This window comes from Onychomys torridus, chromosome 4, assembly GCF_903995425.1.
Source record: "Onychomys torridus chromosome 4, mOncTor1.1, whole genome shotgun sequence".
Classification (NCBI taxonomy): domain Eukaryota; kingdom Metazoa; phylum Chordata; class Mammalia; order Rodentia; family Cricetidae; genus Onychomys; species Onychomys torridus.
In genome coordinates, this window is record NC_050446.1 from 32,181,768 (window position 1) to 32,200,535 (window position 18,768).

Below are 18,768 nucleotides of genomic sequence, written 5' to 3' on the forward strand. Positions count from 1 at the left end.
ATGCCATTTAAACTGTCTGAGCAGAGTAAAATGTTAAATGTTGTTGTTTCATATATCTGTACACACACACACACACTCACTCACAAGCCACATGGTTGATGATGTAAATAGGGCATAGCATATTCTAGGGTATTGCATTGCTACTAACCTACACCCTTAGATTTCTTAGAATTTATGAACTCATTTATAATCTGCAATGTTGTTGACACTATTATTAATTTAATTTATTAAACAAAAACTGTAACTAGTATCATATCATTCATTCACAGTGGGGTTTGAGGTCATTTCAATGAACACTTGGCATATACCAATGTAGTTTTTAAAATTTCTTTCATACTTGTCTTACTTCATAAAAACTTATCTGTAAGATAAATTTTGAAAGACAACCATAGTTTTTCATTGATGGCTTTTGTAGATGGAACCATCTTATTAAATAAGAAACACAGAACCAAATGCAGAGTTAAAAGCCCAAGAGGTCAGAGCAATAGCTAAGAGCTGATACTAAAAACCCTTTCTTACCCTTCACTGCCACTGCTCTCCTTCCCCTCAGCAAGCAACCTACTTCCTGTGTATCTGTCTTTGTATTGACTTTCTGTTCTGTCTTCTCATTGGTTGTAAACTCAACCACATGACATCCTCGTCATGCCTGTGTATACAGACCTCCAGGCTTCTGTGGTTGGTATTGAGATTAAAGGCATGTGTCTCCATGCTGGCTGTATCCTTGAACACACAGAGATCTGTCTGTCATGTGATCTGGATTAAAGGTGTGCACCACCACCACCTGGCTTCTGCTATGATTGCTATTAGCTCTGACCCCCAGGCAACTTTATTTATTATTAATATACAAATAAAATTACATTTCAGTACAAAAAAAAAAATCACCATAGGCATTAGAATTATTTGTGACCCACCTTACTTTCCTAAAATGTACTTATTTGAAATAAAACATTGTTATAAGAAAGGTACAGCAGATTCCAGTGAAGGGCTTGTGAATCATGGCCATGAACAGAGTAGGCTCAGCATGAGTGATACTCTCTCAAGTCAGTTCCTTTCTTGACATCATGAAATTGTGCTGTTCTACTGTCAAATGCAAGTAGACGACTAGACTTTGATATGCCCAGTTCTGCCATTTACAATTCTATGTGTCTGTGGGTGACTTGAAAAAAGAACCATGTTTTATTATTCCTTCTCTACTCAGTAGGGAGGGTACTTGACACAAAGTCAATGGCCAATGTGTATTTGCTGAATAGATGCCAGTCAAATCCTGAGAGAAAATGCTAGAGAGGAGAAAGAGGTCAATCCCAGCCCTCAAATCCATTGTCATGCTGGCAAATCACTTTACCAGTTTACTAATTACACAGGAGGACCACTTTACAAGTTCCACAGGAGGCCTCACTTCAACTAACACGAGACAACTAAAGTTAGGTGAGGATTTATGGCATGGAATCTCAGGAACAGAAGGACAAATATTTTCTGGGGCATCAATACTTTTTCCTTGTCTGAGTTCTTTGTATGTATTTCTGGCATCTGTAAACAAGCAAGAGATGCCACACATTGCAGCTGGGGATCCATGTGGTCTACTGATATTTAAAGGGGGCTGTTTGGGCATGAGTTCTTGGGCAGCCTCATGCAGCTGTCACAAGCTCTGTGACAAGAACAGGCAGATGTTCCTGATTTCAGACAATATGATGATCAGACACAGAGTGAAACCAATATATAAGTGCTAAGTGTCCCTCCTGAGACAAACCACAGGCTCATTTTCCCAGTATTTGAGTATTTGGTAATATTTAATACTTATAGTTGAGATTTATTCATGATGTTAGTTATAAAACAAAGGAATCACATAGTCTAATATTTTGACTTTAAAAAAAATTCCCCTTAAATATGCTGCTAAATTTCCCCAAAGTTCTAGGACTTCTTAGGCTTTAAGATTATTAGCTATTGAAGACAGAGAAGATTAAGACTATTTTCCTATATAATGCATTTCTGTTTTTTCCAAAGTTATCTCCTTAGTGACACCTACATCATAACAAAGAAATTATTATTATTTTTTTAATATGAGAGTCTAGTCACCAGTTTTTGTTTTTTTTTTTAGTAGAACTACCTTATGTTGTGGGATTTTCAATATCCTGGAGACTACTTTGTGTTCTTCATTACCAGCCTGCTCTAGTCATACAATTAATTTAAGCAAAAGAAAAAGATTTGCCCTAACACAGTCATGGCCATAGTTTGTCCTGTATATCTAAAGGAGAGATGGGTTTTTCTAATAGCAGCAGCCCTAATAAGATGTAGAATAATAACCCTAGAAAATGCAGTTCTGTCATATGCCAATTCTCAAGGTCAGAAAATTGCAGGGACAGAAAGTAGTTGAAAGGCAAAAGTATCAACAGTGTATACATGATAAAATGTTGGCATGTGCATACCAGGTGTATCTCCACTGGGAATTAAATTGTAGAGGATGGTTTTTTTGTTTAAGAATATAAAACAGTATGAAAGACTCCATTAGGGTCACTACTAACTTACCATTCATATAGAACACCCTGGTGTGTGTGTGTGTGTGTGTGTGTGTGTGTGATTTAGTTTCAAAGCAGTAGGTTAGCTCACTTCCATGCTCAATAAAAGGATACTTTTTTGTTCTCTTTTTCTACTTTACACTTTCCCTTTCCCTCACTAAGCTTTCCTCCAATACCGTCCAACAGTCAGGGTAATGGCAAAGCAAACAGAGTGTAGTTGGAGTTTTTCTGCCTGGCCCAGTCAGGACAAATCTCTCTCTCACCCACCAGTCCCACAGTCACTCAGACCCAACCAAGAAAGCACACAGAAACTTACATTGTTTAGAAACTGTATGGCCGTGGCAGGCTTCTTGCTATCTGCTTCTTCTATCTTAAATTAACCCATTTCTGTTAGTCTATACTTTGCCACATGGCTTGTGGCTTACCAGTGTCTTTACATGTTGCTTTTCATGGTGGCGGCTGGCTGTGTCTCTCTCCAACCTTCTACTTCCTAGAATTCTCTTCTCTCTTGTCCCACCTATACTTCCTGCCTGGCCACTGGCCAATCAGAACTTTATTTACACAGAGCGATATCCACAGCAACAGAGCAGTTAAGGTTAAAGCTTTTCAAAAACTCAGTTCTTCAAGAATTATGTACAGTAGTGTTGACTATATTCACCTCTTTTTCCAACTCCATCCAGATACACTCTCTTTTCCCTATCATATAATCTTCTGAGCTCTTTTATCCCCATCCCCATGAATCAAATATAGTTTGTGTTTCCCTGAAATTCATGGGTGTGTGGCCTTTTACCAGAGCTTGGCAGACTTACCTGTAGCAACATTTTCTAGAACCTGACCTTCCCATTCCCATCAGCTAACAACTGCCAACAGCACCTAGGCTTTGGATATGATTTCATATCTACTTTCACTCTCTCTGCTTGGATTTGGTCTGGCTCAAACTTGCATGAAAAAAACCTATTTTATATCCAGTTGACTATTTCCTCTATAAAGTGAGTAGATGTTCTAAAGGGACAACTCTAATCTACTGCCATTAGAAATAAATTCTTTGCGAAGCTAAGATGGGAAATCCTTGAGATGAGAAAAATTGAATAGACATTTATAACTAGACATTTTCGAAACAAATTTATAGGCTGTTGTTAGGGTTTCTTCCTTCCTTCCTTTTTTTTCTTTCCTTCCTTCCTTCCTTCCTTCCTTCCCTCCCTCCCTCCCTCCCTCCCTCCCTCCTTCCTTCCTTCCTTCCTTCCTTCCTTCCTTCCTTCCTTCCTTCCATCCTCCCTTCCTTCCATCCTCCCTTCCTTCCTTCCTCCCTCCCTCTTTCTTTCTTTCTTTCTTTCTTTCTTTCTTTCTTTCTTTCTTTCTTTCTTTCTTTCTTTCATAGAGTTTCTTCATAAATTCCTTGTTGTCCTGGAACTCACTATGTACTATATAAGGCCCTTTAGAGCACAAGTAAGTCATTTTCACATGAAAATATTTTACATGACTACAAGTACAGAGATAAATACAAAATAGATTGACCAACCAATTAAACATTTACTGAAAATAAATCATTTAACTTAAATTATACTGTTATGACGAAATATTCAAACATATGAAATAGATATATTTGTTTATTCTATGTGAATATTAGACCTTGGATGAAATTTTGATACTTTAAGACAGTAGTTTTCTACCTTTGGGTTTTGACCCCATGGAGTTGATTGACTCTTTCACAGGGGCCACCTAAGACCATTGGAAAACAGATATTTACGTTACAATTCATGAGAGTGGCAAAATTTTAATTATGAAGTAGCAATGAAAGTAATTTTATGTTTGGGCCTCACCACAACCTGAGAAACTGTATTAAAGATTGAATTGAATCCCCAGGGGAGTCTTGGCCATGGAGGAGAAGGGAATGGAGGAGATGGGCTGGGGGAAGGTTGGGCTGTGGGCAGGAGAGGGGAGGACATAGGAACCCATGGCTGATGTGTAAAATTAGAACACAAATGTAATAAATAAAAAAGGAGAAAAAAAGGGTCACAGTAATAGGAAGGTTGATAACTACTGTTTTAGGACATTGAATATATTCAGTGTCTTTCATAATTGAGTAACATTTTAATTTTATAATTGTTAATGGTTTACTTTGAGTAAATACATAGTACAAAATGGCAGAATTTTATGTAGGGCCATTTTAGTAAGTGTTGAAAATTTTGCCTTAAATCCATGCCAAAATTTATTTAGTATTTCTATGAGTCTCAAGTCAGCAACTCAGCCAACAATTTAAAAGCCAAGCATGCTAATGTAATACAACTTTGTGTCACAGACTGTGGCAGCCAGCATTCACAGTACAATGAGTGAATATGTATTACAGACCCAATGCTACGATAAAGTCGGGCATTGCAGCGCAAGTAAATTGTGAGTACTGTCAGATGCACTTAGGATACAGTACATAACTGATTTGAATTAATCTTTCAATCTATGTGCATTCAGAAGACTTTTACTCTTGCCAAAATTCTGTGGCCCAATATTCAGTTTCGTTATCTCCATATGAAGTCATGAACCACGGTTTAGGAAAGAGCTATAGGGCATATGGCATGACTTAGCTAAATTTGAATTCCCTGTCTTCCTGCCTCAGTTTGGTTGCACTCATATTACAAGGATACATGTCCATGCTTCGTGTTTTTACTAGTTTTATAAACTGTGAGACCTACATAAAACAAGAAATAGTTCACAGGACGGGGAAATGTATCATTTCATGAGATTGACAGGACCACACTTTTTACACTTTCCCTTCTCCAGGGTGTGTGTGTGTGTGTGTGTGTGTGTGTGTACATGTGTGTGAATAATGTGTGTGTGTGTGTGTGTGTGTGTTTGTGTTCATTGGATGCATGTATATGGATTGCATGTGGAGACCAGATTTCCACCTCACCTGTCCTCAGAAGCCATCTACATTTTTTGTTTTCATACTTTATTTTTTGATATTATAATACAATTATGTAGTTTTCCTCTTCCCTTTCCCCTTCCAAACCCTCTTATATAACCCTTCTTACTCTCTTTCAATTTTCTGACCTCTTCTTTCTTGTTAATTTTTGTTACATGCACACATGTATGCATATATACATGTATGTTCCTTAATATGACATCTCAGACTGTATAATGTTACTCATATACATATTTTCAGTGTTAATATTTTGTTTTCTGCTAACCAATGTTGTGATCTTCTCAGGGGAAAGCTATTTCTCCCACTCGGCATTCCTTAGTTGCCTGTAGTTCTTTGTGTGGAGTTGAGGTCTCCTTGTATTTCCCTGACCCACATTAGCATGTCTGTTGTTGTTGACATGGTTCATCCTATGTCTTGGCAGTCAGGTTGGTAAGACTCTATGGGTGCAGCTTCTGTCATTCACATAAAACTATCTGGTATTCTGGCTCTCCCTCTCTTGCAACATTTCTGGAGTTTAGGTTCAGGATTTGTTTTGCAGATGTATGCACTGAGACTGGGCTCCACAACTCTGCATTTTGATTCACTGTGGTTTTCTGTAATGATCTTTGTCTGTTCCTAAGAGAAGTTTGCTTATTGAGGGATAAGGACTATGCTTTCCTCTGGCCATGAAGAGAGATATTTAGAATGCAGTTAGGGCTTGTGCTGGGTTAAAAAAAAATAGTTGTTGTATGTTCTCATTTAAGATCCATGATTTCACTAGCCTCAAGTAGTTGGCTAGGTTTCTAGTACCAGGCATTATTTCCTCTTTTTGAGTGGGTCTTGAGTCCAATGAAAGAACAGTGGATGACAGCCACAGCATAATCTTTAGGGCTTTAGTGCTTTGTTGATCTTAAATGTGAGTGCATATCCTGGAATAACTGCAGAAACCAGGAAAGTAAAATGGTCCCACTGCCTGGGTCAGGGATCAGTAGAGGAGGGAATAGCAGGGTACAAGTATCTGATGAAGGAAATGAGAAAAAAAAAAGGGTTGGACTTAGAAAGGGAGATAAACACAGAAGGAGAATGAATAACAATAAAGATATAGGAAAAAATTCATAAGGAATCATATTATTAACTACCTTCCCTAGCCCTACAATACCCATAAGTCTCTATAAGTGTAAATGTGAATGTATAATTTAAATGAAATTTTACATCTAAGTCTAATAATGCTCCCCCATCAAATGCCAAAAACCATCTAACAAAACTATATGACAGAATATTACTGTTGCCTTTTCTTGCCCCCAAGAGATGGATGTTAAGTTCCATTGTTGACAATACCATGCACTTGAGACATAGGGCCCACAGCCACTTGACCAGGAACTGACTTGAATGCCCCCTCCCTCTGCAAGGTGGTATCAGAAGCTTCCAAGCAAGGTTCTAAAGGAGGAACAGAACTAACATTACTACCCAGCTATGATACCCATAAACCAGACTTTGTTTTTTGAGGCAAGGTTAGCAACTGCCATGGAACTTGCCAAGTAAGTAGGTTGGGTAGCTAGGTAGACTTTGACATTTACCAATCTCTGTGTTCCTAGATGTGAGATTATAAATGTAAAGCACCGCGGTTGGGGATTTAGCTCAGTGGTAGAGCATTTGCCTAGCAAGCACAAGGCTCTGGGTTTAATCCTCAGCTCCAAAATAAATAAATAAATAAATAAATAAATAAATAAATAAATAAATAAATAAATAAATAAATAAGAACCACCGTGTTCATTCTCTCACATGTATGCGAAGCATTGAACTCAGGTTCTCATACCAATGTGGCATTTATTAACTATCTCTCCAGCTTCTCCAAAATGGTTTTTTATCATGTTCTCCTAGTATAGGTAAGATAAATTTAACTTATCCAAGTAGGGGAAAGAATATCATCAAAATATTGTAGGAGCAAAAAAAATCAGTAAAACAGAAAAGCTGCCAAGTTTATGCTAAAATGAAGCAAAACTTCCCAGTGAATGTCACATGATTATCAAATAAGAATAATGGCTTCATGAATACCTTTTGTACCAGTGGAAGCTTTTGTAGATTTTGTTTCAATTGTAAGAATCAAAGAGTTTGTCATCAATATACTGGGTCTCTCTCTCTCTTTCTCTCCCCGCCACCCCGTGTGTGTGTGTGTGTGTGTGTGTGTGTGTGTGTGTGTGTGTGTGTATGTGTGTGTATGTGTGTGTATGTGTGTGTATATGTGTGCACAAAATGGAGCGTTAGGTACTAATGATGACCATAATACATACTATCAGTATTAGCAGTTTTATCATTGCAAGGACAATGAAAGCAACAACTTTTCCTCCTCATTCAGTTATATAATAGACATGTTTTGGGATATCATGCAATTCTCCTTATCTCCCTTTGTTCTTTTAAATAAATAAATCAATTGGTATATAATATGAAACTAAATTAGATATTTTATTTTGCTTATAGCATAGACTACTAATTGTTCTTTTGATATTTAGTTTAGTTTTGTTTTGTTTTTTAACTACCTAAATTGTATCAGGTTTACAAAGTAAAACATGATGCTTCTAAGATATAATGTGTGTGTGTGTGTGTGTGTGTGTGTGTGTGTGTGTGTGTGTGTTTGTGTGTGTGTGTGTAGTCCTATACAAGTATGCATAAATAAAACATCCAAAATCAAATATAAATATTTAATTATAAGAAACTGAGAATAAAGAGCTGCATGTCATGTTACAGAGATAGGTATTGCATATTATATTACATTGAAAACAGATCAATGAAAGACAGGATAAACAAGGGCTGTTTACAGGAACAAGCATGTGAACTAGGCCTAATAGAGGACATAACGGTTCAAGAAACATATGCATTAATTCATAATTTTAATTCCCCAAATTGTGTCAGGCTATTACACGCCTCTCTGTTTCATTATCATCACCCTAGGACATTATCAGTTTGCCCCGAGATTATTGCAATGACTCCTTAATACATCTCTCCAGTCTATTGTGTTCAAATTCATTTTCCATATAAAGACTAAATATCTTTACATGTCCTAGTTTGCCTTAATCATCACAACAGCCCTCTTGGGTACATCTTCCCAATCTTTTTTATTGCCTACAACCTAAAGCATAGAAAGGAAACAAGTGAGGTCACTCAGCTAGTAAGGGGCTGAGCAGAAATCCAATCTCAGCATCTGAAGACACACTCATAACCATTGATCCGAGTGGCCTCCATTATATGCCATTTATTTTTATTATTGAGGAGGTCATAAACAGTGGTTCAGTGCAGAGATGGTTGCAGACAGGGAAGAAGGTGAAATTCAGAATAAAACAGGTAGCTGTCTGTATCAGCCTGGTACAACTTTACTTCGGAAAGAGTTCCTCTTGAAGTACAATTTCAGATGCCAGCTTATGACAATTATTATTTATTTACTTACTTGAGACAAGGTCTTTCACTATTGCTTACACTAGCCTGGGACTAAGTGAATAGCCCAGGCTCTGCTTGAACTGGTAGGGCTACCCCTACCTCAACCTCTGGAGCTCTGAATTTATAATCATGAATCACCACAACCAGCTGTTTGTGAACTGTATGATCCTTAATTAAAATGTCACTGCTGTAGGTGCCAAAACACATGAAAAAGATAAAATAAGTTAGTTAATTTTCTTTTGCCAATGGGGAGAAAATCAAGTAGATAATTAAATGATCAATGGACATTTTACATTTTGATTAACTCTGAATCATCAAAGGAAGTTTATAAAACAACATCTGGAAACAAACACTGTTACTAGCTTTAATTTTCTATGGATAAAAGGCTATATTTTATACACAGTCAAATTTGGTTGACAGAGATAAAATACATAAATATTAATCTGTTGGAAGCCTCAGAAACAACAATCAGATTTGCTTGATTATACAAAGAAATCTGGGCATTACCAGTTCATGTGGAAGAGACAAATGTTTTATTCAGTTTACCCTACTTGTTCAGCTCTTGTAAAATAACTTCAGAAAATATAATGTTGCATTCAAGATGAAAAATAATTGACTATGTTTTAAACTTATCACTGTGTAACTAAACTGATGAGATACTGATATTCTAATTTTTAAAGAAATGTACAATTCAAGAATTTAATGTGTTTTGTTTTAAAAGACAAGATTCAGCAACCCTATATCAACAACAAAATTAAATGCTAGATAAGCAAATCATTTTACTTGTTCCTAAATTTGTTTGTTTGTTTTGTTTTTCTTTTGAGACAGGGTTTCTCTGTGTAGTTTTGGTGCCTGTCCTAGATCTCACTCTATAGACCAGGCTGGCCTTGAACTCACAATCTGCCTGGCTTTGCCTCCCAAGTGTTGGTATTAAAGGTATGTGCCACTACTTACTTGTTCCTAAATTAAGCAACAGAATCTTCAAGGAGTTTCTATTATCACAATTTCACTGGATAAGTGGAAAAGTTAAGGGTACAAGTATTGACAAAATCTTACACACATACATAGATAGTGAAGACGACAATAGACTATTCCTGTTTGTATTATGGTTGTAGCTCAGTCAATTGTGATCACCAACTGTGTGTTGTTCTTGGTTTAAGCCCTAGTATTAGCCTAAACCAGCAATGTAAGTCTGGCATTGCAGGTCTCTAATACTAGCATCTGGGAGGTAGATACATGAAAAACCAAATTTAAAAGTCTTCCTCGGCTACATAGTAAGTTTAAGGGAAAAGTGAACTACAGAGAGACTTGTCAACAAAAGAAAATTCTATTTGTTTGTTTCATAGTACATGCTTTGGTTTTGATTCATGTTCCTTTGCCATAATTCTTTGGGTGCTGTGATTCCAAGAGGCAAGTGTCCACAACTGGCATGCACATTCTTCCTCGGGGTCTTATTATTCCTCTATTTGTTAGCAATTTTTTTAGCCTTTCATCCAAAATATTTATTAAAGAAACTGGCAGAATAATCACTATGGTAATCACACTTCATGCAGTTTGTAAGATTTGCCCACATACTTTTATTTTTACTTTCTTTTTATTTATTCTTTGTGTCTTTCACATCATGCCTCCTGATCCCACCCATCTCTCTCTCCCCAAGAGTAAAACAAGAGCAAAAAAAATAAACTTCAAGAGAGGGAAAAAAGGGGGAAAAACAGGGCAGGAAAAAAAGGAAAATCTCATCATGGAAGATGCACCGTGAAACAGTGAATCATGCAGTAAACCCCTTTATCCATACATTTTTACATGCAAACTCTCATTGTAAATAACTATTGGTCTTCTGGTTTGATGTCCCTGGTCTCTGCCACACCATCAAAACTGCGCCCTCACTAGAACTCTTCCTGGACATCCTGTTGTTGTCCTATGTCCTGAAGATCTTACATCCCTGCATCCAAAGGACCAACACCCCTATCCTTACCCCTTGCTCCAGCAGATCACAGATGGAGTGGATGTTGGGGTGAGTCAACATATAACCCTGACTCTGGGCTTGTTACCCACATACTTTAAATTAAAATTTATGTTTCAACTTCCTCATTTTTGTCTAAAGTGGTGGTTCTCAACCTGTAGGTCACAACTCCATTGGGTATTGCAAATGTGATATCCTCCACATCAGATATTTGCATTATAATTCATAACAGTGGCAAAATTACAGTTATCAAGTAGCAATGAAATAATTTCATGGTGGGGGGATTTACCACAACATGAATAACTATGTTAAAGGGTTGCAGCATTAGGAAGGTTGAGAACCACTGGTCTAGTATCTATGTGTGTGGCAACTCTTTGCCAATATTTGATCGATTAAGTGTTTTACATTTATATTAGCTTAGTATTGATATTGCTATGCAGTCCTATATTTATATCTTCATTTTTTGAGAAGGCTTGCCAAAAGAAATGTTCTATGAATATTATTTATGATATATTCTATGAGCACTGATGGAGGATGAATTGTATTCCAGATCTCAATATTTACTGAGATACCAAATAGTGGCCACCACTGCTAGTAAAGCTCATAAGCATATTCAAAAGTCAAAATCAAAGGAAGATTCTACCCTGCCTTATAAATCAGCAATAATTATTGGGAATTTTACATTTGTGTTTGCACATAGAGTTTATCTGCACTATTTAGCAATATAGCATAAAACCAGCACTCCCCTACCTATTAAAGCAGAAAGGCCAGCATTTTGGGGGGTCACAGTACGTCAATAAATCCCATTCTCTGTTGTGTGTGCATGCTAAGAGTATAGTGGGTAGAGATTAGTATCTTTTTCTCACTCTACTAGGTTCCAGGTGAATGACACTCCTATTGCACATGACAGATAACTAAATTAAATTTAAAAAGTATTAATAAAACTGTTATCTGAGAGGGAAATTTTCAGAAACGAGGACCAAAGACTCATATAATGCTGTACACTTTAATTTTAATTAAAATGTAATGAATGAGTTATGAAGTAAGACTGGACTAAAGTGAATGATCTAATTTAATAGAGAGAGGAATTGAAGGTAAAAGGATTTAGCAAGATTTGTTTGCTCAGATTTACCTAGGCCTCAAGCATGGGCTGAGAAAGAATGAGAGTCATATGGCTGATTTTCAGGTTATGCACGTCAGAGAACATTTTTTATTACCATGTGTCATATGAGAAAGGTGGTGGGGGGTGAGTGTCTCAGACTTACCTTTTGGTTCCAACAATTTTCTTTTTTCCCCAAATGTCAAGTTCACTTATTTGGGGTTACTATGTCTTGAGCCCTATTGTTAACATAGAACTCATAAGACCACAAGCTGTGAGAGTGCCAGGAATTGACAGAATGGATACAGAGCCCCTGGACATTGCACATAACCCCAGTGCTAATGCACATTTGCAATATAAAAGTAAAGAGAGAGAACTCTGAGGACAGGTATCAATCACCGCTTGATGGAACACTCATTGTACAATCTGAATTTGCTGTGGTGTACACTTACTATGTACTTATAATGATTAATTTTTTTCTCCTATCATGTTTTTATATTTTTAAAAAATAGCAGTTTACAATGCTAATGCTTGTCATTTAGGATAAAATCTATGGTTTTCTGATGGCTTCCAATTATTAAAAATCCCTCCGTTTTTTGTAAAGGCCTTGTTATGTAAACAAAAATAGATATCACTTATATTTCTTGCTCACAGGCCCAAGCTGACAGAAGACCTTTGAGTGTATATTGATGCTCTCTCTCCATCCAAGTTGGGAGAAAGAGCAGGCTGGAGAAATGGCAGATCATGTGTAATAGGGTACCTTATGATTGCGATTGGCTGCATATAGATTTACCTGCTCTTGGTAGTGATCATCTTCAATGCTCTTTGCCATAATTTACTTAAAACTGTGCTTTGCTTTGAAAAAAATTCTCTCACTCCCAAGAGTCTTTGGAGAGAAATGGTCTCACTTAGTCTCTTTCACAGCAGACAGCCACCAACTGTCTTCCTTATTTGTGCAAACGCTTGCTGGTGAGCTATATTGCTAGTCCATAGCTCTTTCTATGCACCATATTCTATATGTAAAGCCCAGAAACAAGTTGAAGCTCGACACACTTTCATTTACTTCATCTTTTGAAGTGCCAGTTCTGCTATACCATCAGATCAAGCCCACTCCCAAGATTCTTTAGATTAGATACCATTTTTATTACACTAGAAATGAGTTTTTATTGCATGCTTGATGATTTTCCCAAGAACATTTTAAGCACATTTTTCTCTGTTCAAATGGCAATACTGGAATAGATAGCCTATTTGCTATTCATAAGATTATTTTTTGTACTGAACCCCCTTTCTTGTGTTTTTTTTTTTGTTTTTGTTTTTGTTTTTTTTTTTTGTTGTTGTTGTTTTGTCTAATCACTGGGAAAGAAGGGAAATCCTTCAATCCTTCTTGCCATTAATATAGAACTCCTTATAATAATGAGAAGACCTTAAAACCCTGGCTCACTATGTAGTATGTTACTTTTCTGAATTCCTGTCACTTTTAAGAAAACCATGGTTATAGTGAAAATGCTGAGAACTTTGCTAACTCATGTTTCTTTGAGGGAATGAGAGATTGCTGTGGGATTCCATATAAGTCTGTCAGTGGTGCTTATAAAGTTGCTATAGTGTCACTCAACAACCATGTTCGCTGTGAGCTGTGAATTATTTTTATTTTGCTTTTGTGCTATATGGTACCCTCTAAATAACTTCCTCAGTTTCCATGAACTATGAAACACCTCACATTTGACCAGGAAATTTGTCCTAATCCATAGTTTTCAATGCATCACGATATGTGATTTATATGCATACCTAATGTGCTTATCTCCTCATTCTTCCAGCAGTGATTTTTTTTTTCTTCATATTAACTTTGGTAGTTAAATTTTAAATTGTTCATTTGCTCACTTAGGCAATATATTAATTGTCTTGCTGCTCTGAGATATACATAACTTGGTATTTGGCTCTTGGAGCTACAAAACAACAAGCCATCTTTGCTTTTTTTGTAGTCTACATCCTAGGTGAGAAAAGAAGAAATGTAGAGAAATACAGAAAATCTTTATTCTAAAAATCTTGCAAAGATTTTCTTTTTAACTTATGTGTATGTGTGAGTGTCTATGTGGGCTTTGTGCACATACCCATGCAGGCACATCATCCACATGGTTTCTGGGGCTTTAATTCATGAGTTGGGGAACACACGACAAGCATGACTTAGGTATCTCTCCAGCCTGTAAAAATGTATCCTGTGAGATGATGCTTTGGGTGGGATAAGAATGAGGAAGAGGCATCTTGTCTAACAGAAGAGAGGCATGACAGAATTACACAGGTATAGAGTAAGCATGTGAGAAGGCTTTGATGTGTAATAAAATGTATACTGTGATTTTAGAAAATAGCAGTATTTTTTATAGAGGGAAATAATTATGTATCATCTTAGAGGAACTGTGAAAGAGTTTTGTTTATATTATCAGTTCAATGAGAAACCATTGAAGGATTTAAGCAATTAACCAAAGTCACATGATTAAAATTTTAAAAACTTTTCAAATTTCTTAGAACAATATAAAATTTCAGAGAGCAATCATTGATGAAGCAACTGAATAACGAGAGAATCAAACTAGATCAAGGATCGTGACATTGAAAACAGATCTGTGTTGTTGTGATTTGTTTTATATTCCCCCAACATTCACATGTTGAAGTGCAGAATCCCTATATGACTGTACCTAGAGAATGGATCTGTAAGCAGTTGACAATTAGTTCACAAAGGTGGAGCTTTAATCCAAAAAGTCTGGGGATGTTATGAGAAGAGTAAATGACAACATAGTTTTCTCTGTATGAGTCTTTGAGGAGACAGCAAGTAGGTGACCAGTTATGATCCAGGAAGAATGCTTTCAATAGAAGGTTAGCATTCCAGCAGCATAATGATAGGTGTCCCAACATCTCAGACATTAAAACTGCATTTCTGTTGTTGAAGTCATCATCTAGCCAGGATCTGTTATTTAGCAGTAGCATCATGAGCAAATGAATATTCTATAAATTATTTTACAGACAATACTATCAAGGTTGGTTAATGGTTTGAATGTGTTTTAAAAATAGATAAAGAAAAATCAGTCATGTCAATGACTGTGATTTTTACTTTATTTCTTATTTAATTTGACCAGCCATCTGGGAAATTGGTGGAATCATTTAATAACAGTTTGTAAATTCCTGGGACAAAATAAGATCATACTGGTAGAGGAAGGTGGATTCAAAATTTCAAGTATGGAGTGGCATATTTGGTTATCTCTGAGGCAAACAAAAAAATTGTTCAATAAATGTTTTGCTATACTATCCATGTCCCATTGGAAAAGTCTATGTTGAGATATAAGGGTTGAACTTGTCAGCATTTAGATAACTTCTGTGTTGATAGAACAAATGAGACCAACTTTGAGCCTATGAAAAAAAATGAAGACCAACATTAACATCATAATTAAAGAGGAAGGAGAACTGTGAAGTAGCACATAAGAAAGGAGATTCCAAAATTGGAGTTTCCTACATAACTCATCTAGATAAACACCTGGGGCTTCTACCATGCTTATTTTAAGGAAGAACAGAAATTAGCATCATTTCACAATGAGTATAAAAACAAATGAAAAAAAAAGATGTGATGTGTCTATAAAATACTGTTTATACTCTTTTACATAAGTATAAATGAAATATACTGGATGTGAATATTAATCAGTTTATGATTTATTTATGTTTTATAGATTTTTGCTTGGCTTTGGGTATTTAAGATTCCCACTCTGAAGTCATGATGTGCAATTTGTAGGGTGAAGTCATGATATCAAGAGAACAACAGAAGATAGTTAAATCAAACACATTTATAAGATATAAGGGATGAAGGGATGTGCATAGACTGATCTGTAAACCTTGATTTACCATTGTGGGGAGAAAGATCAACTATCTTCACTTAAATGAAGGAAGAATGTAAACATTTCTGCAGTTAAAAGATGGGGTGTAGGTTTCATATTCAGTGGGTAGAGGAGCTGTGAACCAACGAAGTAATTTAGGAAAATCTGCTTGCCTTTTGAGAGGGGTAAAGAGGCCCACTATTCTGCTTTCTACTTAAATGTTGGATTTCTCATTTTTTCCACTAGTTTAATCCTGCTCACACAGCCTGACTTCTATATGTATGGGGATAGGGACAATTACTTCCAAGTCCTGGCATAGTGAACCAAGATCTGTGGCTGTTCAAGTCCATTATAATGAAGTCAAGATACATGCATATGTCCTTTTCATACCTTTCTGTGTACCTCAAAACATCTGAAGATTGTATAATTTTAGTACAATGCAAATTTTGCTATGCAATAGTTCTTATTTTGTATTTCTGTTCTTTTGCTACATTATTTTGTGTGTGTAAGTACATTTATGATACACATACTTGTGGATCTCAGAAGACCACTTGCTAGAATCTGCTCTCTCTTTCCACCTTTCAGGTTCCATGGATTGAATTCAGGTTGTCAGGCTACAGAGAGAGTACCTTTACTCTATGAGCTATGGTACTGGCCCATTAGTTATTTTCGACAACAAAAAAGCCTGTGTATATTTGACAAAGATAGCATTTCCCAATGTTTTTAATCCTTAATTGCTTGAATATACATATGCAGAACTGATTGACATGGGGGCCAATCTATACACCAATACTGAGGCCTATCATACTAGTAAAGCCTTTAGCTATACAATGAAACTTCATTGAAATAAATACTTGTGAAAACTTTATATAATACCTGCCTTTAACTACAAAGTAGATCTGAGAATATCAAGAAATCCAGGATATGTTTTCTAAGAGTTCCTGGTTTCCAAGGGTCTTTCCTTCAAAATAATTTTCTTGAATGGATAAGTATTCACAATGTAGCACTCTTAGTTCTTTACTAAAATAATGTTTATGGTGCAAAAGTAAACCAATAATCAGTCTCTCCAAAGAATGCCCTAGATAAAAAATGATTTTGAAGAATATGTACATGGTTAACAGAAGTAAAAACACCCCAGAATGTTAGTAAGAGTAATGAAATTGAACTGTATAAGATGTAGCAAAAAATTGATGGCTGGGACTGGGTAAGCATTTACAATTCCAAATGGAAGGAGTATAATTGATAGATTTTTCTTCAAATCAAATTTAGATTTTGACAGTGCATTGATATCTTTACCAATTTACAATGAGATTCACTCATATCAGCATTGTGATACTAAATTATCTACTAAATAATAACTGGGTAACTACTGTATACTATAAAGGGTTACCTAATATAATGACATGAAAAGAGGTACATCTTAGCTCCAAGATCCCAATGCTACAAATGTTTAAAGAGATGATCTTTGTTCGTAAAATGTGATTGTCCTAGCTCAAAATTCTGCGTCTGTATAATACGTTGTCAAAATGTGTAACATTTGTAAGGTATGGCCTAAGTTTGCTCAGCCTATGGTTCTCATTGTATAATTTCTTTGGCTCTTACATGTGATTGTTCTTTTCCCTAGATTTGGCAATGTGGAGGTTCTTTGGAGATTGTGACTTGCTCACATGTCGGTCATGTTTTTCGAAAGGCAACTCCATATACATTCCCTGGTGGCACAGGCCATGTTATTAATAAGAACAACAGAAGACTGGCAGAAGTTTGGATGGATGAATTTAAAGATTTTTTCTACATCATATCCCCAGGTATGCTATGCCGACATTTTCCTTCCTCTAAAAGAGAAAGCAAAAATCTAAACATGTTGAATGTCTGTTTCCATTGTTCTTATTGTCCAAAGAGCTACAGTAAAATGTTATTCATTACTAAAATATCATGGACAATTGTGTATGAGAAAGTTTTGTGATAAGTAATATTCACCAAAAATGAGAAAAAAAAAACAATCTTAACAGACATTTTAAAAATTTCTTCCATCTCTTTTTCATTCTCTACCCAAATAATGAAATTCCTACAGATATTCAAATTGATTTTAATACATATCAGGAAACTTTTAACTTGTATTTAAATAGGATGATTTAGTAAAGAGTCAATAAATTTAAGTAAAGAAGTAATGAAATAGTACTGAATAAATGGCTTCCAACTTTAGTTACACAGACTTAGTTGTATAAAACCAAAAGTAAATGGAGACTACAGCTGGGTGGTAAGAATGATTATTATCATATTCTATTTATACTTTTTTATTTATAAAATTTCTCAACACTTAAATATTACTTATGTGAAAGACTATTTCTAGTAATAAGGGATTGTGTAATAATTCAATTCCAGAAATGGTAGGACATTGTGAGATTTTTTTATTGGTTTCATTTTAATTTTCTATGATTTTTCCAACAGTCATATTACTTATTTCTAGAGAAAGACAAAATATTGATGCACTAAAATGCAGATGAAATAACAGAAAATTGCAGTATAAGGATCAGCAATGCATGATTAACCAGCCTTATAATTAATTAATGTTGTAAGTTAAATGTGATTCCCTTCAAAGTGTCAAAATATAGTTCTGAATACCAAAATAAAGTTTAAAGTATTTTGGCTATATTAACAAAACAATTTGTATGTTCTTTCCTTGATATTTTCTACGTAGCTTCAAGGTACTCAGTGACCTTCTTATGCAACCCTTAAGAACAAAAGGAATTTACACTTTCATAATCTTTTCTGCAATACAATCTGTTAGATAGCTTAAAAGGCCAATTTGCATTCTAAATGGCATGCATTGATTTCTAAAGCTATATATAATACCACTAACTAATTTTATAATAACCAAGTATAACAATAGGAAAGTCAGTATGGACCTCCTTATGGTCTAGAATTCTATATCAGCAAGAAAAATGAAGGCATTGTGTATGTGAACATGGGATTAGAAGGACCTTTTCACACTTTTTTTTTTTTTCAAGGCC

General features: G+C 35.6%; 1 protein-coding gene across 4 annotated transcripts in view; it reads left to right on the forward strand.

Moving 5' to 3' along the window:
- The window catches only part of Galnt13 (polypeptide N-acetylgalactosaminyltransferase 13), a 597,204-nt gene that overhangs the window by 386,164 nt on the left and 192,272 nt on the right, over nt 1–18,768 (forward strand). For all 4 annotated transcript variants that reach the window (XM_036185829.1, XM_036185831.1, XM_036185830.1 and 1 more), the window contains exon 9: nt 17,382–17,562. In XM_036185829.1, the coding sequence (XP_036041722.1) occupies nt 17,382–17,562 (181 nt within the window). The remainder of the gene's footprint in view (nt 1–17,381; nt 17,563–18,768) is intronic.